The 27,904-nt window shown below is 38.5% G+C and overlaps 1 protein-coding gene across 5 annotated transcripts; it reads left to right on the plus strand.

Moving 5' to 3' along the window:
* On the plus strand, window positions 1-27,586 carry LOC139973345 (RB1-inducible coiled-coil protein 1-like). 5 transcript variants are annotated; one of them, XM_071979963.1, is made up of 20 exons: window positions 1-153; window positions 1,196-1,329; window positions 1,660-1,786; window positions 2,695-2,859; window positions 3,692-3,807; window positions 5,149-5,338; window positions 5,964-6,072; window positions 6,394-6,512; window positions 7,374-7,558; window positions 8,713-8,899; window positions 10,208-10,348; window positions 12,358-12,458; window positions 12,962-13,244; window positions 13,947-15,813; window positions 16,613-16,802; window positions 18,548-18,644; window positions 20,034-20,092; window positions 21,354-21,500; window positions 23,817-23,868; window positions 25,849-27,586. In XM_071979963.1, exons 2-20 carry the CDS (start codon window positions 1,262-1,264, stop codon window positions 25,954-25,956), a joined length of 4,311 nt encoding a protein of 1,436 aa, XP_071836064.1. In that variant the 5' UTR covers window positions 1-153; window positions 1,196-1,261; the 3' UTR covers window positions 25,957-27,586. The 5 variants fall into 5 exon arrangements, with proteins under 5 accessions (XP_071836064.1, XP_071836062.1, XP_071836066.1 ...); XM_071979961.1 differs by having other exon boundaries at window positions 3-153; window positions 1,149-1,329; XM_071979965.1 differs by having other exon boundaries at window positions 3-153; window positions 1,149-1,329; window positions 13,950-15,813.
* Window positions 27,587-27,904: the final 318 nt, after the last annotated feature.

A 27,904-nucleotide genomic window follows, 5' to 3' on the forward strand; every position in this document is an offset into this window, starting at 1 on the left:
TTACTCATTCGCGAATGTCGAACGAAGAACGCTGAATAAGTAACTAACTTCACACCGGTCATAGCCTAGTCATGTTTATTACCGTCAACTTATGTCGAAACATTAAATGACTGGGCTGATATGATACCACAAATTCTTAGTGTGAACGTCGGGGTGAGTGAGTAAATTGTCAAATAATTTTGTTATTTGTCCAGATAGGGCTCAGTTCGTGTTAAAAGAAGTAAAGTAACGAACGCCAGGTATCCCTATCTAAGCAGCTGTGATCGCCTGTAAAAGCAGTGTACTTCGTAAAACTAGACCGTTAGTATTATTAATAGCACTATTGCTAATAATACTAGGCTAGTAGTAGTAGTAAGTTAGTTATGCTATGCGCCTACCTACCATAAGCCTATGCTACGGTATCCTACTGAGTACTGTATAGCTACAATTTAGGCCTAATGTAAGATCAAACCTAGGTTAGTTATGCCTTGCCGAAGTTAGAATATTTATCTTAAGCCTATGCGCCTACCTACCATAACAAGCCTATGCTACGGTATCCTACTGTACAACTACAATTTAGTCCTATTTTAAGGTCGAACCTTGATTAGTTACGCCTTGCCGAAGTTGGAATAGATTTATCTTAGGCCAAAGCGGCTTTTATTAGTTCAGTATCCTGTATATATGCATGTTCGACTACGTTATATGTACAGTATATTTGTATGATATGCATAAATGTGTAGCCTATGTAGGAATATATATATGGTGTACGGTTTCTTTGCATGTCCCCTAACCCTACGCATTGTATTAAATGTGCTTATGTACAGTAGCTGCTCTAGTAATACTAATAGACACTGTAGTTTTCTTGTTGAGTTGTAACCACTTTTTCTAACAATATTATATGCTATATTATTATGATAATTAGTTTAATTGTTTAGTTGTAGGATAAAACAAAAGTTAAACCACAGAGCAAACAATCACAGAGATCATCATTCTTTGAAGGAACATTAAATGCCTTGGTGTCGTGAAGTAACTGTATACCATCTTTCGAAATAAATCAAGTTTGGACCTGGTTTTCCACCAGAATCTCCTGTTCTAACTGAGTGAAAGCAGTATGGTAGACTGTCACTCAGTCATCCTTTGTAACATAGGCCTACATTTACCCTCAACAGGTATCGGACTCAATGACTTTGTCCTCCCTTTCTGTTTTGGAACTCAGATAATGTAAGGATTCGGAGAGCAAGATTCTGTTAATTGAGTGAGAAGAAGAAGAAGAAGTAGCAGGATGTTGTATGTCTTCCTGGTTAATACAGGGTCCATGTTGACTCTGGACATGTCCCTCACCATGGAAAGGTATGTGGTAACAAGAAAAACAATTAAAACTATTTGGTGAAGTTTTTACATGTATCCAAGCTGTTCATTGCAAGCCACAGTAGTATACCAAACCCGTACTAAAAGTGTGTGCTCCTGCTGTATGTACAGTTTGTCCTCAAAATTTTTGTCATTAATTATGTTGTACAAGCTGAAGAACCTCACCATCACCTCTGTTCCTCGGACTATTTCGCTTGATGTCTTCAGTCTGTTTTTGCTTTGTTGCTGTTGTTTGATTCATTGACTGGATGACTGGATAGGGGACTGAACACATCACTATTTTATCTTGCTCTTCTCTGTCCCTCTCTGCAGTGTCCAAAATCTCTCCGTCTCTTTGGAGAAGGACTACCAGGTGCACAGAGATAAACAGGTGCTGATGATTAGCGGTGGCCAGAGCCTTGATCCAAAGATGAGAGTTGGCAGTTATTGTGCTGGAACGGTTTGTACTCATTGTACCTATATATATACTATATACATCGTACAACTGCTGGTGAAGGGTGTGGTGTAGCATTTTAGAGTATCCATCCCACATTTAAAAGGGTGGATTTGAGGTTGCAAGTGTTCACATTCTGGTGTATATTCTTTTACTCAGATCAGAGATTGAAGCATTCGTCCCAAACATAGGATGGATGGAATAATTACATGTCTGCCTTGTAGTTCACTGACTATTCATCAAGGAGCGAAGGCTTGATATTATTGGCTGTTTATATAAGACCATTGCATGGATAGGCATTCCAAATGAGCTACCGTAAGACTGGTAATCTTATTTAATCCAAATTAAACTTCAATTCCTCATGTCCAAGTGGTAGGCGCTTTACTGTTTTGGTGTCCTAAGTCCTTCTCTGAGGATATGACACCAGCTGTCTCTTTGTGCTGGGACACAAAGAGGCGGGATACCGTATAATTGCACGACTCTCGTACCTGTCTGAAGATTTGATAAGGTCATCAGAGGTTGTAGACCCCCGGGTAATTTACCGTGAAAGGGATAACATACAATCCAAGAGGTTGCCAAATCACTCAAACATGGTGTTTTCAAATCATAAAGAGGAGATTGTTAAAATTGTATATAATTTGAAGATGAAAGTCAGTCACCTAGAAATTATCAACAATTTGTGAAAGACTAAAGAAGTAGCAAAAGAAAAGTTGGGATAAGTGAGCGTTACGGAAGAGCCGCGAAGTGTCTGATCAAGGGTACTGACGTTCAAAACAAAACAAAAGTATTTGCTAGGTATTGTAGATGAGTCAGAGTAGAGTGGAGGCAGCAATTTCCCCTTAAATATTCAAACAAGTACTAATAGTTTTCTGGGTATTAGGGTTACGATGGTTCTTGTTTCATTCTTTCCACAGGATACCAATCCAATCTTCTTGTTCAGCAAAGAAGCAATCGAAGCAGCCAATCCTCCGTCCTCCAAGGGGGTGGAAGAGACGGATAAGCTGAAGCTTCAAGTGGAGGGACTGAAAAACATGCCAGCGAGCATGAATGCAGTTGTATCAAGGACACAGTTGGCTTTGGTGAGGCTCTGCTTTGTTAATTTTACCAGTTGAACATAGCTTGTTGCCCTTGTATCAATATATTCCACTTAATATATGATATTCCACTAGATTCACTAAAATCATTTTCATTTTCTATTTTTTTATTTTTTTATTTTTATTTATTTATTTATTATTTTTTGTATTTATTTTATCTTTATTTTATTTTTATTTGTTTTTAGCTTTCATGATCAAATTCCACTTCTCATCAGATTCACAAAAGATAACTTCCTTTATCTCTGTTACTTCAGCAGTTACTGTATTGTCAATAATGACATCAGCAAGATTCTTGTATGCAAAGCAAGCTAGGCTTAGGTACCTCTTCTGTGAAAGTGTGTTTGGTTCTATGATAATTAGTGATGGTTATTTGGAAGAAGTTTAGATTTTTCAAGATTATTTCAATATCTGGTATGAATGAAATAAAACTAACAAAATAAGTTTTTTTTTCTTTTCTGACTTATCATTGGATGGTGACAGAAATTTTGCTATATAGGAAACCACTTCCATTAAAAACAACAGGTTTTGTTTACACTTTACCAGTGAACGTCCAAACAAACAACATTTGGATGTTTGATGTGACTCTCTTGTGGAAAATCAACATCATCATCAACAGTTTATTTGGAATAAAACTAAAATAAACTTCCTTTAGAATTTTTTACAGCTATTATAATCTTCTGGGGAGGAAAAATGGAAATGAGCTATGTCACACTTTTGGAGATGATATGATATTAATACTGAAAGTTTAGACATGAAATATGATACATAAAAATGATCATCTTTGTTTCATTGATTTCTCTCTCCTCTTCTCTGGTAGCAATTTCACGACATTGCCAAAGACAAACTCAAGGTCTGCGAGCAGCTGGTACACGACCAACATTTACAGCAACAGGGCTGGATGGCAGTTATTGCAAACTTAGAAGATATTACTAGGTAATGTGTTTAAATATTCTTTTGTTTTCTTTTTGGTTGTGCATGTGGGGGTGGTGTGGGGTAAGGGACAGGAATGGGGGAGGTCATGGGAGAGGGACAAATAGGGAAGGGCTGGAAGCAAACATTCTAGAAGTTATGACTCTTTTTCAAGTCCTATAGCTAATTTGCTTGTCTTTGCTCTAGTTATTGATTTTTCTTTGTTTAGTATTTTTCTTTTGCTATCAATTAGCCTAATTTGTCAAGATCTTTCACTCCGCTAGAAATAGAAATATGATGCTTACTGGTTGATCTTGTGAATGATTTGTCAACGTAAGTGTGTTATGTTTGAAGGAAAAATATATATATACACAAGAGTCTGTGAAGAAGTATCATTTCAAACCACGTAAATTAAGGATGGATTGTGTTGTTCTTTCATATACTTTAGTCTGAAATTATACTTAACCATACCTTAACGATAGAAATTGGAAAAGAGCTTAGAAAGACCTAGATTTCAACCAGTGTTCTGTGCTCAACCAACTGAGCTCACTGTCATTTAGTATAGTTTTGGTCACTATAGCTATTTCTCTACTAGAGGTTCTGGTCAGAGACGACAGTAGGACAGTTTTATTCTGTACGACCCAGAAAGCAGTGGGGGGGGGGGGGGAGGGAAGAGGGAAATAGGAACATGGCTGTGATGTCACAGATTCACTTTGCTTTTAGATATATATCGAACCTTCTGTGAGTTGCATACCTCAAAAGCACATTGTACAGATGTCTATGCTAAAGGTTCAGGAATTGCACAAACTTTCAAACATATTCAAGAAAGCTAAAATTCATGGTACTGCTTAAAACTGGTACTATTATGGTTCACACTTTATGCCCCAAAAATATGGCTCATTTGCAGAATAAATCACTTAACCCAAGGATACCAAGTTTATCACTTGACTAAATAAATAGAAATCGTAGTGATTGAGAAAAACCAAAATAAATGATTTCCTCCTGTCAGTGTGTTCCTGGATGCACTATTTATTCAACTATTTATTTACTTTTTCTCGGCATTAACCATACAATACTATTCTTTTATTTACAAAGTAGCCCAGCAAGATACAGCCAAACATTTAACTGTTCATTTAATATTTCTTGGCAGTAACCGTACAATACATTCTTTTTATTTACAAAGTACTGTATTATTTACAAAGTAGCCCAACAAGATACAGCCCAACATGAGCTGTTTATTCACTTTTTCTTGGCAGCAACCGTATCATATGATTTTGAATTTAAAAAATACTGTATTATTTACAAAGTAGCCCAACAAGATACAGCCAAACGTTTAATTTTGTTTTTTTCAAATTCTACTTCCAGTGCATTCAGACAGCGTTCAGAGCAGTTCAGACAGAACATGACTGAATTTATCAAGGAGAGGCCCGACTTACAACTTCGTCTTTCGCAATTTACGGACACCCTCACCTTGCTGGAGAAGATACCTCTGTTACCAAAATTAGTGACGGTAACAGACCGGGAGATTAATCTCTTAGAGTGGATTAGTAATCAGGTATGTTCATGGATTAGTAATCAGGTATGTTCATGAACATTAATCCTCTATTTATCTGCAAACAAGCAGTGATAACAGAAACTGTCATGTATAGGGGTCCTCGACTTAGGGTGTTTATGCAAAAGCCATAAATAAAAGGCGATAAGAATTGGAAGCTTCAATGGAGTCGGTCAGTGTTGTAACTTCTGGACTATGCAAAGAAGAACCTTCTCTTTATTTCTAATTTACAGGGACTTGTAAACTTTTAGAAAGACAACTGCTAGATATTTCCTATATTAAATGTAGGCTTTAATGGTGTAAAATATATTAATAATCACCGTTTTTAGATTAAGAAAGAAAATTAAGAAAGAAACGAAAGGTGTTTATGGGTGTACGACTTAGATCTAACTATCTCGATGCTCCTCAAGACATCCTTGGGGCATACAAAATGTACGTTTGTCCGGGTGTGTCTAGGAAATTGCATAGTTTAATTGTTGGAAGTCGTATCATAACATAATACTCCAAGGACTTCTGGTATATTGTAATCTGACATCGGATTGGCTTATAAGAGTCAGACAGGTCTTGTTTTAGATCAAAAGTGTAAAATCTCTCTCCTTTTTCTTCCATTTTCTCTTCTCTTTAAAAGGATCAGAAGAGTACCTTGATGCAAATGGGTCATCAGTGCCAAAAGGCTGTTGATCAATTTTCTGAACATATTCTGGAAGGACTTGACAAGGAATGTGCAAAATGTTTGGGTGAGTCATTGACAAGTAGAACCTAAAACTACTAGTTCATTGTTGTGGAAAGGTTGTCTCATCCAAGTTATACAAGTTTAAGTCTTGTAAGCTGATGTTAGGTGGGTTGTCACATCAATAGAGAATTGGCTTTGGACAATATGGATTGTAATTTGTGGATGGTTAAAAGAATAGCACCAGTCAGTATGTTACTTGTGTGGGAATATCTTTCAATTATTGGTTCATGTTTTAACTCTTGCAGTATAGTATTAGACATTCCATGTTCAGTTACACAAATACATGATAATAAGTTTTTTTTCTTTTCAACATTTGTTTTCACAGAGGAAGCAGAGAGAGCCAGCATGAAGGAAATCAAAGGATTGGGGGAGAGACTGTTTGGTTTGGGACAGCTAGTCGCAACTGCCAAGGGAATACTTGTCAATCAATCAGAAATGGCTCAGGTATGTTGTGCATAAAGTACTTTTCTTGACTTTGATGAGAGACCTGCTACTTGTATCAGGTAAATTATACCTAGGTATGATGCTTTAACTTTATATGCTACCTTTATGTAGCATAGCTTTTGAGTCATGTATCCAAACTTTAAGCTACCTTCATATAGCATAGCTTTTGAGTCATGTATCCAAACTTTAAGCTACCTTCATATAGCATAGCTTTTGAGTCCTGTGTCAAAACTTAAAGCTACCTTCATGTAGGATAGCTTTTGAGTCATGTATCCAAACTTTAAGCTACCTTCATGTAGGATAGCTTTTGAGTCCTGTGTCCAAACTTTAAGCTACCTTCATGTAGGATAGCTTTTGAGTCCTGTGTCCAAAATTTAAGCTACCTTCATGTAGGATAGCTTTTGAGTCCTGTGTCCAAACTTCAAGCTACCTTCATGTAGGATAGCTTTTCCAAACTTTACACCCCAAATATGCGTATCTTTCTTTCTTTGTTTTTACTTGTTCTTTCATGTTAAGCCTTGTTGACTTCCTCGACTGTTGCATCTTTGTCTCACCTTCCTGTAATCCTACACCCCTAACACCCCCCCCCACCCCAAACTCTGGGTGTATCACCTACCCCATTCCATCTACATTTGGAAATACAAGCAAGTGGTTTGTAGTCTAATTTATGTATCTATCCGTCGTTTGCCATCGACCATAATTCTCCAAAGAACTCAGTTTTGAAGGTGAACACCCCATCATCAATCACCTCAAGAAGAAAACTAAATTGGAATTTTTGTCAAATTCCACAGCATGTCTTCTCGTTTAATTCTCTTCTTTTCGTTTCCTGCTCCTCCTTGTCCTCCCTCCTCCTTCTACCAGGGATTGGTCCAAAACCAAACCAGAGTGACCAACATCAATGATTCCTCCGTTCTTCCCGACCTCTGTGCCAGCCATCAGCAACAGTTAGACGTCATGTTACAGAAGCATCTACAACTCCAGGAAATCTGCAGGATGTGTCGAGTAGCCAAAGACGAACTCTGCAAGAACCTCCACGTCAGATTAAGGTAAAGGGGCAAGGTCTGATGATTTCGTTGACCAGTATTGATAGGGACTTGTTAACTCTGAAACTTTTAGAAAGACAACTGCTAGATATTTGCTGTGTTAAATGTATGCTTTAATGGCTTAAGATATATTACTAATCAACATTTTCCTGTCTGTTCTCTAAAAGAAGAGGCTTGTTAAGCTGACTGCTTGATTATTTACCCCTCCCATCCCTCTCACCTCATCCTTGGCATCCTTTAGCAAAATAGTTATATAGGGATCACCAACAACCGAGGACTGGATCCCCCTAATTGGTAGAGCACAGGGCATTTTAATTCTGAGCTCACTGGTTCAAATCCAATATTTGGCCAAATATTGCTTCCTTTCTTCTTATCTTCTTTTAAAACATTTTTTTATTCGATTTCTATTCGGTTTTCTGCTGTGGATGTACTTATTTACACATTTGAAACTTTTTTTCTCTAATTTTAGCATGACTGTTGAGTGTCTTGTCATGTTGTCTGTGTCTGTGTTCAGATCTTTTCAGTTCAGATAATAGTGCAGAAATCAGAAATGTGTGTACGTGTTGTAGATTAGAAGGTTTTAAGTTTTTAGAGGTCTCATAAAAATATTAAAAAAATAATATGTGACTCTCCTCTTTCATTATTGTTCAACTATAAGGTTTGTATAAAAGTAAGTTGGCCTGACGTTTCGATCCTAGCAGGATCTTCTTCAGAGGCTAAATGACAAGTGTTTTAACTATAAGGTTTGACAGGAAGTGACAAGTATTTTAACTATAAGGTTTGACAGGAATGGTCTCTTCCCAAATTCCCATGTTCATATTTTTCAGTTCAGTGCGTAAATTACAAATGTGGGTATGTGCCGTTGACAAGAAGATTCTTGGATGTTAGAGGTTTCCAAAAACAAAAACAAATAACAATTAATGATGATGTTGTATATGATTCTTCTCTTTCATTATTGTGCAAGTATAAGGCTTGACAGGAAGTGTCTTCTTCACAAATGTCTATATCCATCTCCATTCTCTTCAGTTCAGTATGTAGTGTGTAAATTACAAATGTGGGTATGTGCCATCGACAAGATTCTCAGAGTGTTAGACTGCCCCCCCCCCAAAAAAAAATCACGTAACAGATGTTACAAGAATACGTTTCCTCTCTTGCAGGTGGGTCATGTACATAGAACAACAGATAAGTGCGACTCACGGTAAAATGGTCATCTATCACGAGAATCTCAAGCGGTTACGGAAGCGTCTTGAAATAGTCAGACAGGTGGTGACTGCTCCCGACTTATACGCCAACTCATTGGTTGAAATCATCCGTAGGAGAACTTACGATAAACAGTATATAGAGGTTCGTTGTCAGGAACCACATCATTTCTAAAAAATATCCCAGTAGTTTTTACTTTTACGTTGTTTGCTGTGATAAGAAAAGAAGCAATTATTTAGTCTCTGATATCATTGGAACCAAAGGTCACTTCAAAAGTCGAGGTCATCTCGAGTTTTATTATTAGGCGTCGATAGGATGGCGTGATGTGCTATTTACAAATGACAAGGGGTTTTGGTTAACATGGCCAGCTCACTAGTCCAACTGCATTCAGATGTGTACAATTGTTTGTCCCATGCAATCATGGGCAGTTACGGGAACCAGTTTAAAGTAAATTTGGCAAGACGCCTTAGACTACAAAGGGTTCGGAGAAGCATGAAAACTTCTGAAATGGCAATACCCGCATACAAATAGCCAGAGTGATTTTAACAATGTCTACTCCATGTCCCTGCAACAAACTTCACTTTCTTTAATACATATACTATAAATTCGGGTTTCCATCAAGCTTCATTATGTAGAGAGCCTAAATCCATTTTTGGTTGTTCCAGTTGCCTTACGGTACGAGAAATGAATTTATCAGACTAAGTAGGAATATTGAAAGAGAAGAAAATCACCTGCTTCATGCAGAACTGAAATCACTGTGTCGACACACTAGCTATAATCTCAGGAATCGTGCATTGACACCAAAATATAGAGTGCAAGTTTTCAGAAACTTGTTTGTATACAGAGCATCTATTTTTATTCAACATGACACTTTAAATGACTTGATTTGATGTAATTTGTATAGTTTCCACAAATTTTATTCCCTAATTGGGTTACTGATTCCTAACTTTTATACATTTTATTTAACATTTTATTTATTATACTCACCATTTTCCTATTTATGAACTGTATTTTATGCAATTTATACTGGAATAAACGAAACGAAACGAAATGGCGTGAGTTTCATATGAGCCTTTGTGAGACATCTTAGATAGATTGGTTTAAGTAATGGATTGGTTTTGCGGGTTTTACCAGATTGTTTGATGCAGGTGCTATTACATACTATATCGTTTCAATGTGTCATGTATGTTTAGAATCAACCAATGTTTCAGTTTTACATACCCATCTATCCTTTTCTTCTGGGCTAGTGGTTATGGATGGTTTTAGGTTTAACTGAGTGGTTCGATACTGTTCGTAGTGTCATGCTGTTAAATCAACTGGTCTCATCAGCAGAGAGAGCAAAATCAACTAATCTCTCTGTTTTATAATCTCTTTCCTATCAGTGGGCTGGTCTCATCAGCAGAGAGAGCAAAACCAACTAATCTCTCTGTTTTATAATCTCTTTCTTTTCAGTGGGCTGGTCTCATCAGCAGAGAGAGCAAAACAGTACATTCAGCAGAAATTCATCGTAGGACAGAAATCGCCAAGCAGCTTCAACATCATTTCCTGAGCTCCCTCTTCCCAGGAATGGAATCGCTACCTCCTGTCTTTATGGTTGGTATCCATCTAGCTACATTCTAACTACTCCTCCCCATCCCCATCCCCCACCCCCCACTCTCCTGCTCCCACTCCCCGCTGCCATTCCTCACCCTCTCGATACCCAAAGTAAAATATGTACAAACACACCTGACCCTCTAGATAGCCCAAATATCAGCTATCCATCCTTGAGCTTGGAGAAAAAAGGTTGACGTTATTTTATACGAGCAATAAATCAAAGTTTACAAAGAAAATTATGAGAGAGTGTCAAAAAAGGCATAGAAGCTTTTAGAAAGTAGAGGATTGTATCCTGTGAAATACAGAGTACAACAGCAAAAATAGAGTACAATAGAGTAGAATTCTCCTTGGTATGAGTACAACAGCATGGGTATGAGTACAAGTAGAATTCCCCTTGGTGTGAGTACAAGTACAACAGCATGGGTATGAGTACAAGTAGAATTCTCCTTGGTGTGAGTACAAGTACAACAGCATGGGTATGAGTACAAGTAGAATTCTCCTTGGTATGAGTACCAATACAACAGCATGGGTATGAGTACAAGTAGAATTCTCCTTGGTATGAGTACCAATACAACAGCATGGGTATGAGTACAAGTAGAATTCTCCTTGGTATTCAAGTAGAACAGCATGGGTATGAGTACAAGTAGAATTCTCCTTGGTATGAGTACCAGTACAACAGCATGGGTATGAGTACAAGTAGAATTCTCCTTGGTATGAGTACCAATACAACAGCATGGGTATGAGTACAAGTAGAATTCTCCTTGGTATGAGTACCAATACAACAGCATGGGTATGAGTACAAGTAGAATTCTCCTTGGTATGAGTACCAATACAACAGCATGGGTATGAGTACAAGTAGAATTCTCCTTGGTATGAGTACCAATACAACAGCATGGGTATGAGTACAAGTAGAATTCTCCTTGGTATGAGTACCAATACAACAGCATGGGTATGAGTACAAGTAGAATTCTCCTTGGTGTGAGTACAACTACAACAGCATGGGTATGAGTACAAGTAGAATTCTCCTTGGTATGAGTACAAGTACAACAGCATGGGTATGAGTACAGGTAGAATTCTCCTTGGTATGAGTACAAGTACAACAGCATGGGTATGAGTACAGGTAGAATTCTCCTTGGTATGAGTACAAGTACAACAGCATGGGTATGAGTACAAGTAGAATTCTCCTTGGTATGAGTACAAGTACAACAGCATGGGTATGAGTACAGGTAGAATTTACATTGTATGAGTAGAAGTAAAATTTACCTTGACACGACTATGAGTACAAGTAGAATTTTGATTGGTATGAGTATGAGTACAAGTAGAATTTACCTTTGTACGTGCATTAGTACAAGTAGAACTCCCTTGGTACAAGCATGAGTACAATGCTCTAAGTCTGAGTACATATATTTTGCATTATTTCTAAATACTACTATAACAGAGACTATTTTACTGACATCTTCTCCTTCCCTTTATCTCCAAGTTCACCTTTACAATCACTTAGCTGATATTTTTAACCATTGTCAAAGAGTGTATAATAAGTTGTAAAGTTTCATCAGTTGTATTCAGTAGATATCCTCCCAGACGAAGCACCGATAACGCCCTGATTAAATCGACGTTCTGTTTGTGTCCTTATTGCTTGTTCACATACCGTCGTGATGCTACCATTGAACCCCGAGTATAAGTATAACTTTATAGGGGCGGGATAGAATGAGTATGCCACCTGGCTATGCTAGAATACTGACTCACAGTGTAGTCTGCTGCTTTGCCTTCAATATTGTACAATGTTTGTCTCCTGTCTAACTCTGATTTGCTACTAACTCCATCGATCCAGCTCTGTCCTTGCAAAGAACCTGAGCTGCTTTCAATCAATTGAGAGGATGCTTTTTTGGTGACATATTGCCGGAAATGAACAGATAAAGCGAGATGTGTGATTGATTTATCAAATCTACCTTTTCCATTTCTCTCTTCTTCTCTTTTTTTTTTTTAATTATTTTTTTAATTTGTCTTAGATTAATGAAGTTAATCCTTACAACCACCCTCTGCCACCAGTGTGTAGTGAAGATATTATAAGCCTTGCCGAACGGGTCCCGGAACTTACCGGCTTACTAAGGTATGAATCAGTCCGTATTCCTGAGTCCCAATTTTAACAAATAGATTGAGGATGTAACGATTCTCACCAGTCTAGTGGTTCTAATTTATTTTTGAGTGAAGGTCGGTAGGAGAGAGAATCGATGGATAGGGGGAGTGGGAGCATTTTACATAGAACCAAAGGGTACCCTATCAGCCTCAAAAGGAGGTGAATGGCCAAGTGTGCCACCATAGGTGGTTGTCATCAATGAAGTTTACGTAATATTATCTTTGCAGTTGCCAACTGGTATGATTGCCCTTTATAGATTACCATTTTTATTGTTTTTTTCTTCAACCAAGAAAACTGGTATTTGTGCAAAATTACATGAATATGCATAGAATTATTATGATTATGCATACCCGAAGAATCCATTATGCATAAACACCCATTTCCTCTTGATGGGAATGTCAGTGCTTTGTACAGTTAAGCTTTTGAAACATTTCTTATCCTTCTGTAAAATATGATTTCCCTTGACACACTCGCAGGGTGCAACACAGTATATACTACACCTCAGGCATCGGAAAGCAGGCTGCCTCCTTGTCATCGCAGGAGAGTGAAACGCAAACCACACTACCTCACCAAGATATAAGCAATCTTCCCATTTCTCAGGAGGATGCGGTCGCCAAGATAGAGGAGGAGGAGGATGACAAAAACGTTGGAGGTGACTATGACGACGATGATGAATTGGATATTTACACTGCCGGTGATAACCAAGAGGATGATCATGGGAAGGAAACTTCTCATCTCAAAGAAGCTCAGGATGATGATGTGAGATGCGTATTTATCTTTCCGTTCTTTCTAGTATTTGGATAAAAGAAATGGCTGCAAGCTCCTTTTCATTTTTTATCTGAAAGTAAAATATTTTGAAGCTTTGTTTTGTTTGATATTCCAATAAATATCAAGAAAACCCGGGTGTGTAGGAATTCCTCCAAGGGTTATTACAAGAGAGCAAGTAATATTTCAGTAGAAATGTCACAATTGTTAGTTTAATTGACACGAATGCAATAATTTATGTGCAAGTAAATTATGGTAAACAGTGTCCAAGGTCATATCATAGTTTTCATTTTTGGGGGGAAGGGGGAGTGGGTGGGGCCTGTGTGGAGGGGGAGTGCAAGGAGTAGGATCATTTCACGATAATGGTTGGTAATATTCTTTAAGGTTACAAAAAACATCACCAATATCCTGTTATAGACCTAAATCTGAGGAGAGTATTTTGATAATCAGAAACTTACCTTAATATACTAAATGAACTTACAGTTTCACGCTGACTTATTCATTGGGTGCCTAAAACATTGTAATTTTAAGAGAACGCATTCTTGAAACACAGAAACATTTTTGAAAGACAGTAAGAAATTTCTATCCTTTGTCTTCGGTACAGACGGTGATGAAACAATTAAAAAAAAAGAAAAAACTTGTTAATTGTGAGCCTTGGGCCTAGAAGGTGATTTTGTTTTATTTACCATTTCTTAGCAGGAACCTAAAGAGAACGAATTGGAAGAAGGGGATACATTAACAGAACCCGGTAGGCTGCTCAGCGATGAGAGCGACTTGTCAGAAGTAGGTAGCGGACCGGGGCAGTTAAGAGGAATGGAGTTTCTCAGTCTTAAGCCCAGTATCGAGGACCTTTGTTTGACCTCTATGAATGCCAACGAGCCCTTCTATTCGGCCATCAGCACCCCCATGGACGGGAACGTACCCTTCCTGTCCACCCGGGAGGAAGACCTGACCGAAAACTATGGAGAGTTGGAAAATAAGATCGATTCTCTGAGAAAGAAATTGGACGACATGGAACTGACCAAGTCGGTCCTAGAAACCGAGAAGACCGAGTTGGAGATGAAATCCCAGCAGAGTTCGGCCCACGTCGACAAATTGCAGAGGGATTACGAGACGCAAGTTCACAGAGGCCACAAGCTGAGGAACTGTCTGATAAAGTATAGAGCGGATACGACGACAGAATTAAAAGCCATCAGATCAAACTTGACAGAGGTGAAAACAGATTTTGAAAATGTGCGAGCGGAATCGTTGAGACTAATGGGAAGTCATTATGAGAGATTGATCGTCTCGTTTTCAGATGTCATAGCTAGGGAGAGTCAACGATGGGAGAAAGATTCAGAGATCCGATTAGACAAAGAGAGGCAGGAATTAGCAACACGACTTGAAGAATCTCAGGGAAGAGTTAACACATTATCAGTCCAATTAGAAACTTTGAAATCGACCGTGACTGAAGAAAATGGGCAAATTGCAAGAATTGAACAAGAACTGGTCACTACTCAACAAGAAAGAGACAAGTTGAATGATAGAATAGTTTTAGCGGAAGATGAGAGTCATAAACATTTAGCAGAAGTGAGAATTTTAAAAGAGAATATATCTAGGTTGGAAAATGCGCTCTCTCAAAAGGAGAAAGAGACCGAGACTTTGAAAGAGGATTTTGAAGCGAGGCTCAGAGACTCCGAGACGGAAGGTGAAGAGAAGTTAAATCGGACCACGTCGGCTCTGAAGATGGAGAGCGCGATGGAGATTCAGGATATGGAGGAGAAACTGAGAGGAAAAGACGAAGAGATTGCGGAGATGCAACGTCAGTTGGAAAAGAAGTTGGCAGAAGGGTTGCAAAGGATCGAGAACGAGAAGATTGAGGCGTTAGCATCGCTGAAGAGAGAAATCGAACGAGACGAGTTGGAGAAGAGAGAAGCAGAGAGGAAACAGCTGCAGGCCGAGCACGTGAGAGACTTCGAGGAGTTGGAGAAATGCCGACAACTACAACTGGAAGATGCTTCAGCCAAACTCAGAGCCGAGTTGGAAACAGAGAAAGGAAGTGCTTTGGAAGAACTAAGAGAAGCTCTAGTCAAGGAGTGGAGTGAGAAGATGGTCACACTGCAATCTGAGGGAGAATCAGAGGCGGAGAGAATCCGGAAGGAATACCAAGGAAGGATAGACGGCCTGCAGACCGACTTAGCAGAGAGCAAGCGTTACGAAGCCACTCCCACCGACCTGAGCAATGAGGTCATGGAAGAGTCGATAGAGACCAAAGGTCGGTTTACGGACCTGGAGACCATCGAGAAGCTGCGATTGCAACACGCCGTCGAGATGACCGAGTTGAGGGAGATGTTAGAGCAACAGGCCAGACACCAGGTGGAGACCACCCGGAGAGAATACGAACTGAAGATGGAGAGAATCAGACAGAGTATGAAACCGACCGACATGAGCAAACTGAGCAGCGCAGAGAAACAGGTAGCATTCAACGAAGCAATATCAAGGATAACAGCGGAGAAGGACTCGGAGATAGACAGGCTGAAAGAGAGAGAGGCTGCCCTGCTGGAGGAACAGAGCAGTTTAAGTGGTAAGCATAGTAAAACCAGACAGTCTTGACTTCTTTGATCCAAATACTGGATAATCTCCATCCAAAATCCAACTAGTCCACTCGTTTATAATTGCAAAGTCCTGGGCATATTCGTACCTACCATCCAGTACTCTTAAATTTTATTAACATATACACAGTGTTTTATTATAACACTACTTCAAAGTGCCTTTGAGATGGAGTTTTTTTTTGGGGGGGTCACATTTTCTTATTTTCATTATTAGTGTTAAACAAATGCACAGTGCACGGACAGTTACTATGGCAAATGCCATTTAAACACTGGAAGCTTCTTTTCTTCTCTGGATATTTTTCTTACCAGAGAACCTTTAGTAATTTAAATGTGTCCATATCACACTGGTTCTTTGGTACAATCAAACTGTCACAATCAGTGATGTGCCTGTCTGGTGAGGTGGAGAGGAGGTGGCATACATCCCTAGGTGTGCTTGAAATGATAGCTACTCTCGCACACAAGAAAAATTCTTCATTATGATCATGTATGATTAATTTAGTAAGACTTCAGAAATGCAAGCCTAGTGAAATAATTGTCCCAGGGGCCTTGACGCCCTGTTTGTGAGGATAAAGTTCTATTCTTTGTGGCATAATTGTCTCACCCATTTATCAAAAAAAGAATAAAGAAATAAAGAAAAATCATTTAATATAATTATTCTTCATCAGTTTTTACAACCTTCTGACTCCTCATCCATGAGCTGTTGATTATAAAGCACCTAAAATGTTAACATTCATTTGCTCATTTTTCGTTTTTATATTAAAAAAATTTCAGACAAACTCGAGAATTTACTGACAAGCAACGTAGATGTAAGCTCTGAGGCTCAAGAACTCATTAAAAGGTCTCGTGAGGTAGAGAGGGCTTCCAAGTATGAACTCAAGGAGATGGCAGAAACGGTGAAAGTCTTGAAACAATCTCTGGATGAGATCCGATCTGGGAGCCCAGCAGAGCTCATGGTCTCCAGGTAGGTCTTATGTGGGTTTATATAGAATGTAAGTTGGAATTTAAGGAGTCGCAGAGCATTGGAAGCATTGTTGTAATTGCAAATGATCTGTATCATGAACTACTTCAATACGACGACACAATGTCTGTCGAGGTCATCTTTGGATGAACGATTCACATGAACGCCTTCAATCCGATGACACAATGTCTGTAGAGGTCATCTTAGGTTGAATGATTCACATGAACTCCCGATGACAAGATGTTTGTGGATGTCATCTTTGGATGAACGATTCACATGAACGCCTTCAATCCGATGACACAATGTCTGTAGAGGTCATCTTAGATTGAATGATTCACATGAACTCCCGATGACAAGATGTCTGTAGAGGTCATCTAAGGTTGAATGATTCACATGAACGCCTTCAATCCGATGACACAATGTCTGTAGAGGTCATCTTAGATTGAATGATTCACATGAACTCCCGATGACAAGATGTCTGTAGAGGTCATCTTAGGTTGAATGATTCACATGAACTCCCGATGACAAGATGTTTGTGGATGTCATCTTTGGATGAACGATTCACATGAACGCCTTCAATCTGAGGACTCAGTGTCTGTAGAGGTCATCTTAGGTTGAATGATTCACATGAACTCCCGATGACAAGATGTCTGTCGAGGTCATCTTAGGTTGAACTATTTCACATGAACTTTTTCAATCAGATGACAAGATGTCTGTCGAGGTCATATGAGGATGAACAATTCACACAGCAAACTGCACTGATACTTTAACAGGACTAATATCCTTCCTCACACCTGGGATTAAGCAGTTTGTTGGAATGTTTAGAGGGGTTTACAGTGAAGCATCTGTAGTTAACATTCAGAGTTTCATGTAAGAGAGATAGAGACATAGTTCACCTCTTAAAGCTTACACTAGTTTAGTCTAAGCGTTTAATGTGTTGTTTACCTCAGAGTACAAACTATACTCACTGCTGTAAGGTTATCTGATATGACAGATAGCCACTCAACTTTTAAATGTCATTTGATCTATTCCTGTGAAAACGGGATTAATGTTAAGCTGAAGAGATTAAATTTTGATGTGGAAGACCACGCAAATAGAATTTACAGCCGTAAATTTGAAAGGCAAAAACAAGGAAACAAAAACCATTTCAGCCTACGTTTCGTATAACATGGTATCATTCACACATAGACCTATCGTATTCCCCCCCATTCCAATTCGTAATCTCTCTGCAATTTGTCAACGTATGCCGAGCTCCGCCCTGACTTCAGTTCTAACTCTCTTGTCTTTCCCGGTTTCAAAGACTGACTTGGTGTAAAGTTCCATATCATACAACTTTTTCCTCAGGATACGATTACAGGTGCCCCATACTAAGACGTCCAGGTTCCGTAATTCTTTCTTACCTGAGGGAATACACTTGTTCAATTCGCGTGCAAAGAGATTTGGCCACAGTGTGTGATCTGTCACTTGCAGCTCTCTGTGCTGCTTCTGTTACTGTTCTGGTTCTGCTTATTTAGTTTTATTCTCGTAGTTGTTCACTAATAGCTTGTTATTGTATGGTTTTGTTTGTATTCACTACTGTCTTATGTTTACTGTCGACGGGAAATCATTTTCCGTTTTTTGTTTTCTGAAATGGACAATAATATTTCTATCTATCTATCTATCTATCTCAGAGAATCCAAACATTTGAATAGTTTAAACTGAATACGCTACTACTACTTAATACATAATCTGTTTGTTTCTGATTCCAGCGAGGACGGATCCGTCCATCCAGCAGACGCCACCAGTAAACTACATGCTCTTCTCCATTCCAAGGAACAAGAGTGCATCAGTCTTAAGAAGCAATTGGTGAGTATATTTCTTCAACTTCAGGTTCCAATGTCATGTAAAAGGTCTTTCGGTGACCGTAGCTTTCCGAATGCTGCACCACGTTTATGGAACTTCCTTCCGATTGGAATTAGGTCTTTGGATTCTATTATTCAATTCAGGCGCTGTCTTAAAACTTTTCTTTTCTCTCAACTCTATGAGGTTTTGCTCATTCAGCACCTGTAAAGGGCATTGAACAACCATTTTCGGAGTCTGTGCTATATAAGACAAGTTATTATTATTATTATCATCATTAATATTATTATCATTAAGTTCATTATTGTTGTTGTTTTTGTTTTTATAGATAGAATAGAGATTGTGGTCCCAGACTCTATTTTTCAGTTACTGTCTATTTATTTTTTGTAAAAAACCAAATAATATTTTGGTTTGTAATACCATAACCTGCACAGAATTTCCATTAAATGCTGATTTAACTTCAGTTTGAAGTATCTTTTGGTTATGATAGAGATGGCGATGCCATGCTAGTTGATAAAAGGATGAAAAGGTAGTACCGCTGAAAACCAACGGTTTGCATATTAAAACCTGATACTACAGAGCCAATGCTGTTAATATAAATTGAACAAAATTAAACAAGGACATGTAAACCCACACATATAGTCTTGCATTTAAAGCAGTGGTTCCCAAACTTTTGCAAGTTACTGCCCCCTTGACTCCCAGAGCCACATCCTTAGCGCACCCCAGACACATACGAACACACACCGTGTGGCGTGTGTCCTGTCCAGACCACATCACCAATATTCAAACAAACCTTCCAGTGTTTAACTCAGACTTTGTACCACAAAATAAAGTAAAGCCATGCTTTGGTAAATAACTTTGTGAATTTTATTCTTTGTAAAGCGTGCGTGTTACTTAAGTATTTGTGACTTGTTGTATATAGATTGTAAAAAAAAAATGCCTACTTGGTTCAGATGCCACCCTACCATTCCCTTTATCCTTTGTCCCCACCACCTCTGTTCTGTCACAGCCCCCCTGGATCATTCCACCACCCGGGTGGTGGTACCGTCCACTTTGGGAACCACTGATTTAAAGTAACGAGACATGCTCTCATTTCCCTTCCGAACAAATTTGGACTTTCTGCCTTAATCGGTAGATGAAACAACCTATTCTTCCTTTTTTACGGCAATCGTTTTTCATTTTCTTTCTTGTCTTTTTTGGTATGGATTAATTATTTTGTGGTGGTCCAACCAAAAGTAATAGCATAAACTTCCTGTAATAACTCGGTGGAATTATCATCAATTTGTCCATTGTTGTGATGTCTCATTAATATGATATCTCATTTATTAATATGACGTCTCTAATATGATATCTTTTTCTGCTGTAATGCAACATCTCTTTTTTCCTCTCCTGTAGCAAATGCACTTGAGGAATACTCACATGGGATCCAAAAGTGAAAAGGTCTCTCTCAGAGAGTGAGTTGTTTTGTCTTTCTTCATAGTTGTGTCCATCAATTGTCCTACTGCTGTCCGTTCGTACAGTACATTGTGCTGTTGATTGTCTTAAACATCCTCGTAAGATTTTACAAGATTGCAGCAAAATTTCAACACGAAATGCTAATATAAAAGGATGCCGTCTCGGAACAATTCGTCAGTAAAAGTTTGATGGTCCATCCTCAGTGTTCATTTTGTCATATTTTGGCCCTTTTTTTATTTTTTATTTAATTGAACCCTGTCAGAAGCTCTGTTTACAAAGCATGTGCAACTTCCTTTTTTGAACTTTTCAAAAATACTATTCAACCCCTTTCAAGAACATTTTTAAATCCCAGATGTAAAAAAAAAAAAAAAAAATGTTCGGTTATCATTTGGGAGTTTCTTCGTTACTCACTGCTTGTACAAGAAACATGTTCCTCAGGCTATTAAAATTCGTAATATTAATTTTAAACTTTAGATTTTCTTTCTTGCCATTTCTGTACAGCCTGCTGCTTTTTTCAATATTTTCTTTCTTTTTAGTTTTACTTTAGTTTCCTTTTAAGGATTAGTAAAGTTATTCTTTACTCTTACTCTTATATTTTGGGTGAAACAAAGGAACAACCTAATTTTGGTGATTTGATTGTAATGCAGTGACTGTATTGTTGTCATTCATGATAACAGTTGGTCATATGACATGCTGCCATTCTCTGTCAAGTGGTAGAAGACAAATGAGAATCAACTACTCTACAGAATTTTACTTACAAATTTATAGATATTCTTCTTTCGAGACCCTATTCCGAGTATATCATGCATCCTGTCTACACTGAGCCGCAACGAGAAGGTTGCGCTATGTATCGCCACCGATCCTCTGTAACTTTTGAATAGTTCCGTGTATAATCATCCTCACATTGATCGGCTTGCCTTCATTGGCCACAACGAGACCACCCGTGCATTGATATCACTCAACTTAAGACAAACTCCTTTTTTGTATATGTATGTATATTAGATCCTCCTGCAAGCAGGAACTCGCGAAGAAGCCTCATTGGCTTATCAAAGCCGCCCGCAAGCTGACCGAAGTCAGTCTCTTACATTCATATTTAACATCCATGATTATGAATTGTTAATTGTCAAGAACTCTGTAACTGGACGACATACATTAATCTGGGAGTGACTCAAACCGGGGACCTTATGATTGAAAGGCACCGGCGTTAACCACTGAGCTAACACGCCACAAGCTAAAAACTCCTTTTTTCAAACCCCCCAGCATCGGAGTCGGTGATTTGGTGTGGATCAAGTTTGAAGAGGCCCACCAGAACTATGTAGTATTCACATTGGAAGCCACTCTGTATTTCGTCCATTCAGAGTCCGTGCATGCTCTCGGCTTAAAGACGGAAGATGCCAAGAAGACGAGGTAAGCGGGATATGGTTTTGTCATCTCTTTGTCGGTCATAGGGTACATAGAAAGGGGGAGGAGGGGGGGGATCAAAATGTCAAATTTTGAACAAATAAAGATTTTTGCTCAAAAACACCCACCACCTTTATTTTGTAATTTATCTGGCAGCGAATTTCCACCCATTCAGCTCTTATGTCTGTCCTAGGTTTTGCAAACAGAAAATGCTGCCACTTTGGGCGTCACGAAGGTGTCAGTAACCCTCTCGCTGTTATTCATAGGGTTCAGGGTGGGAGAATGGGAGGGTTCAGTTGCCAAATTGGGTATAGCATTTAAAATTCCTTGTTGAAATTAGTGGTTCATCTTGAATCTCAAAAGGTTGAGGAGTAACATTAAGAAGTGTATCTTCTTAAGCAGTAGCTGTGATGTTACTAGTGTTTAGCACAACTTTTTACGCTCTGGAGTGTGTCCGAAGAATTTTGGGGGAACTCTTTTCAGCGCGAGGTAGGTTGTGCTTACAATAACAGGGATGTGCCCAGGAGTTCCTGAGTGCCGAGTAAACTGATCGCCCTCCTGGGTGAGGGGGTGACCCCCTCCCCTTTGAGAAATTTTTTGAAGGTGCTCAGATGCCAAATGCTGTCACTTGTGTAGCTTTTTAAGCACAAACACAAGTACTAGATTTGCTAACAATTGACATATTTTAATTTTTTTTAGTGCAATATATTACGTACCTGGTAAAAGTTATTAGTTTGTTTCAAAGAGATTTTACAAGGGACCGATTGAGAGTCGTAAGAAATGTTTCTCGCATGCGTAACTGATGCATTAATAGTCTGTATGATTTTGTCATAGGCTAAGCCCAATTTATATTGAATATATATAGTTAGGAATGTCAGGATTTTAGATGAAAATAGTGCTGGGCGGGATTCACGATTTTTAAGACAGTGCTGGGTGGTAATTTTTAGTGCTGGGCGGGGCTGCCCAGTGCCGTCCAGCATGGGCACATCCTTGCAATAAAGCGTGTTAGTGTGAAAGAAAGAAAGATGTTCAGATTCTTGGGTCCTTTGGATCATGGACTATGTTGGAATTCGTAAATATGTACTTTGTTTTCTAGTGTCATATGTTTTATTTAAGTTTTGCCATTCTGCTTTAAAATGATAGTAGATACACTTATCATGTATTTGACATTGTAAAGTGTTTGCCCAATTGATTGTGAAAGGAAGTAGAAAGGTCTCTTCCCTATTGAGTCAGAATTAGTGCTTTTTTGAGACGAGACGCCCTTTTTAGTAAATTAGTGAAATGGCCTTGCGAAAATAGAAGTTTATTATAAGTTTCCGTTTGGCTTCGGTGTCATTGTAAGTTCATTGAAGCGAAGACATTCGATAAACAGTGGTAAAATTAAAATTTCAATCCAGTCTGCATTTCCAAATTCTGTTCTTGAATTTAATAACTAAGCACAAATCAGCCTTCACAGAGGTTGCCATGGTAGCAAAGCAAAATCGTACCCTGTCTGTGGAGTCATAGGGCTTGTTTAAACCTTCCTAATCTCTTCTATATTACTTCACAGTTTGGTCATGAAAACATGTTTCTCCAGGCTGTAGCCATGCCATGCATACAATACAAAGGGCCAGTCCAATTGGTTCCCTGGATGTCTAGGTCCACAACGTTGGAAGGGACACCCCCTCCCCCGTGCCCTGTGGCAACAAAACTTTTGACAATGGAGGGTGGTGCTTATATATATACACATAGAGACAGAAACAATTTTAAACTCTTCAAGCTGATAAATCCACCTTCATCAGTATCTTGTGAATTATATGGTCAAGGCATCATGTTTATGACTTTGTCAAAAAAGTAGCTCACCATGACTACTCATTTGTCTGGCCATCAAATCTTCCCTTTGCGATGGGACCAGAAAGAAATGGAACCTGTTGTTTTGGGCAAAAACTGAAAGTAAATACATTTGACCTTTAAATGCTCTGTTGAAAATAAATGCCAAATTTACTCACAAAGTCTATTTTTAACCAGACATTGTGCCTGGCACAAGATACTTGATTCCTCCAGATTTCAAGTGTACCATAAGCAGCCTTTATTATTTGTTAAAGGTCACACTGCGGGCAGGTTGACCTTCTGGCAGGGTGACTCCAGTCTGCGAGTGTTCCATTTTTAATCGCAATAACATATCGAGAAGATAGCCTTATGACCTTTGGTGTTAGTTTTGGCATGTCTAGACTCGGCATTCTCAGAAAGGTAATCAACCTTGTCAGCAGGGTTGCCAAACCAGAGTACTTTACTCCTCCGCACAACTTTTCAAACAATTTCTGTGACTTGTTTTGTTTCCAGGGATTTTGCATTAGGTCGAATCGCAGACAAGGAGTACTGCCAAGCTAAGAAGGTGAGTTTGACAATGTGTGTGTTCAGGTGTGTTAAAGTACAACCGGGCGGCGGCGCATTGCACAGAATGGATTTATTTATAGTGCATTGAGGCTTTATTATATAACGTTTTGTGTCAAGTTCATGCAAAGTTCATCAGGGGGGAAAATTGTTGTGATAATGAAAGGGTCGTACTAAGTTCATGTAGAAACGATTCATCAAACATACCACAATCAGCTTCATTGGGTACAATGGAGCAAGTTTGTCTTGATCATTACTGAGCTTGGCAGGCATTAATTTGACCTTGTTGTCTGTTATATTGTATGAGGTAGCCTACCACACAGATTAGTCTGAATCTACTGTATGATTAAGTTACAATTAGGCATGATTGATCCTAAAACTCTCTTAGGGTTATTTATACTTATAGATGCAAAGCTCACCCCTACAGCTTCCATGTGTTCCTTTTGACTTCAAAATTTATCCTAAGTAGCTTAGCTAGTTTCATCCTAATAGGATTAATGTTAATCCTAGTGAATTTAAGGATCCGCCAAAGTAGCTTAACTAGTTTTATCCTAATAGGATAAATGTTTATCCTAGTGAATTCAAGGATCATCCAAAGTAGCTTAACTAGTTTCATCCTAATAGGAATAATGCTAATCCTAGTGAATTCAAGGATCATCCAAAGTAACTAGTTTCATCCTTATAGGATTAATGTTCATCCTAGTGAATAACAAGGATCATCCAAAGTAGTTTAACTAGTTTCATCCTAATAGGAATAATGATGTTCATCCTAGTGAAATCAAGGATCATCCTAATGACTTTCAGGTTCATCCTAAAGTAGCTTTGAGTTAGGTTCATCCAATTAAGCAGTAATCTTCATCATAACAGCTTTAGTGTTCATTCTAATGGGCTCAAGGTTTATCCTAACAGTTCTAATACTCATTGTCACAAAGCTTTAGTGTGTGCTCATACCAGCAGCTCTAGTGCTTGTCTTGATAATCCTAACAGCTTTAGTGTTCATTCATCTTGGATCCAAGGCTAATCCTAATGGCTCCAGTGCTATCCCAATTAGCTTGGGTGTTCATCATAGTAGCTTGAGTGTTCATCCTAATAACTTGAGTGTTCATCCTAATAACTTGAGTTTTCATCCTTGTTGCTTTAGTGTTTATTCTAATAGCTTTAGTGTTCATTCTAATAGCTTTAGTGTTCATCCTTATAGCTTAAGTGTTTATTCTAATAGCTTTAGTGTTCATTCTAATAGCTTTAGTGTTCATCCTTATAGCTTAAGTGTTTATTCTAATAGCTTTAGTGTTCATCCTAATAGCTTTAGTGTTTATTCTAATAGCTTTAGTGTTCATCCTAATAGCTTTAGTGTTCATCCTAATAGCTTTAGTGTTCATCCTAATAGCTTTAGTGTTCATCCTTATGGCTCCAAGATTCATCCTGGTGGATTATGCCCGGCCACACACTGCACACTCGTGCACATAACTCAGTGTTCCATAGGTTTAAAGAAGTACCAGCCTCTGACAACTCACGCTGGACACGGAATGCTTGATGAGCTCATATGACGACTGCAAATGACCAGTCTTAGTTTAGGTCACATGCTAAAATATTGTCCTGGTGATGGGTTGCTTTAGTTACAACTGCAGTCTTACCCACTGCATACTGCTGACTGCCAGTCAGGAAGACACTTACATGTTCAGTTTTCCTGATTGAAGCCAATGCAAAGTTAAAATGTTGATCCATCGTAATCATAAACCTTGCAAATTGCCCGACTAATCATATATTCCATATATATAACAAGAGTCAGGTTAAGTCAGTTCATGATCCGTCGGGTAGCAATATAACAGGACTAGATTCATACAAATCGTTTCAAGGGTCTAGGTGTGCATGTGTTCATTACCAAGTATGTTATCACAATTGTTATGATCCAGTCAAGCTGTTCAAATATTGGTAATACTTGATGATAAACTTTCTTCCCTCTCTCTCTTGTTCTTTGCAGGCTCAGAATCGCTTCAAGGTCCCCATGGGAACCAAGTTCTACAGAGTTCGAGTCACAGCATATGACATTAAGTCATCAAGTCACCCTGGGTACCAAAAGTCATTGTAATCCTCCCCTGTGTAGTCAGTACAGTATTGAATATGACATTAGGTCATCAAATCACTCTGGGTAGAGAAGGTCATTGTAGTTTTCCTCCCTGTGTAGTCAGTGTAACAATTACATGATTCCAGCTATGTGCAATTTTCCAGCTATGGCCCAAAAATGTTGATATTGTGCAATTTGAAAGTCACCGTGGCTATAAATATGAGCAGCTATTGCTACAGTAGTGTAGCTATTGTTCCAAGCCCTGCAGCTATTGTTACAAGTCCTGCAGCGATCTCAACAAGTCCTGTAGCTATCTCTACAAGTCCTCCAGCTATCGCTACAAGCCATGCAGCTATCGCTACAAGCCGTGGAGCTATCGCTACAAGCCATGCTATCTCAACATGTCCTGCAGCTATAGCAAACAAGCCCTGCAGCTATTGCAACAAGCCCTGTAGCTATGGCTTCAAGTCCTGCAGCTATCTCAACAAGTCCGGCGGCTTTCTCAACAAGTCTTGCAGCTATCGCTACAAGTCCTTCCGTGATAAACTAATTTTATGACTGTTTCATTTACGAATCTTCTGACCATCAGTGGATATAGCTGCTTACCTGCTGCTACTCCTGTGAGGTGATTGTATCGTTAACGTTTGGTAATGAACCCTCTGTGCAAAAGAGTCCCTACCATTTTACAGTCTAATGTTTGTTGAATGTAGTAGTATTATGCCATATTTGCGCTTTTTACAAGTATCGTTCTGTAAAATTATAAATTCGTTAATATAAACCCGAAATTTGATTAAATAACCAAACGTTTGGGAGAAGATTTGATATATTTTCTACCAGCATATAGAAATAAGTACAGTTAAGTAATAAGACAGATGTGAAAATTAATTGTGGCAGCAAAACATAATCTTTCTGAAAATACCACGTGGAACATTCAGGGGTGAAAATTAATTGTGGCAGCAAAACATAATCTTTCTGAAAATACCAAGTGGAACATTCAGGGGTGATGGCAGAGGAGTTTGCCTTATTAAGAGCATGATGCTTCTTAAGCTTTCCTCCTCATTCCTATCTCCATCTTAAAAATCCCTTCTGCAACCAACCCCCCCCCCACCCCACCCCACCCACAGTTCATTCTTCTTTCTTTTCGTCAGTTTGAAATATTTGGGAAGATTTGTAGGTGTAAATATTAATTCATAGTACTTATCTAGCAACGCAGACAATTAAAGTATGTACTTATTTAATATGATAACACAGCTGGCAGCAATTCGAAACAGTGTTGATATTTGAATGAGCCTAGTCTGCAAGGATAGTTGTTATTCGAGACGTAAATAATATATTAAAATTGACCAGCATGTGGCCACTTAGGTCCTCAAGAGTGTCATTGTATTTTATAATTCGCTTATTAATTTAATTATCCATTTTTTTCGATCTTGATTTCTGTTTTTGTAAGTACATTTCTGTTGATTATGGATTGGAGAATCTGATAATTTATCTTCTTACATAAATGATTTCAGGTGTATTACAACTATCGTGATTGGCTTATCGTTAAGCTTCCATTTATGTTATACATATATGTAAAAAAAAAAGGAAATTTTATTTACAAATGGATAAAAATTACGAACAGCGTACAATTTGAAATAAAACTGAGAAATATGGCTATCCTGTTTCTAATGTAATCATTCTATTCATTAATTATGCCGCAGAGCATTAGCCCCGACGAAGTGATGACGTCATCATTTCCACCCAGTGTCATTTTATCTGTTAAGGACCAGTTAGCCGTATGAAGATATGGATTGGACCAACTGTCTCTTAATACGTATTGAGCTTAACGTATTATTATATGGTTTTTAGCCATAGACTTCGTTAAACTATTTAACAGGAAAAGAAATCATTACAGAAGTAAAATCAAAATACAAACACTGCAGCTAAGTCTCCCGTTATGATGAAGGGGAAGGGAAGCTTGAAGTCGTGAGTC

This window comes from Apostichopus japonicus, chromosome 9 (assembly GCF_037975245.1).
Source record: "Apostichopus japonicus isolate 1M-3 chromosome 9, ASM3797524v1, whole genome shotgun sequence".
NCBI lineage: Eukaryota > Metazoa > Echinodermata > Holothuroidea > Aspidochirotida > Stichopodidae > Apostichopus > Apostichopus japonicus.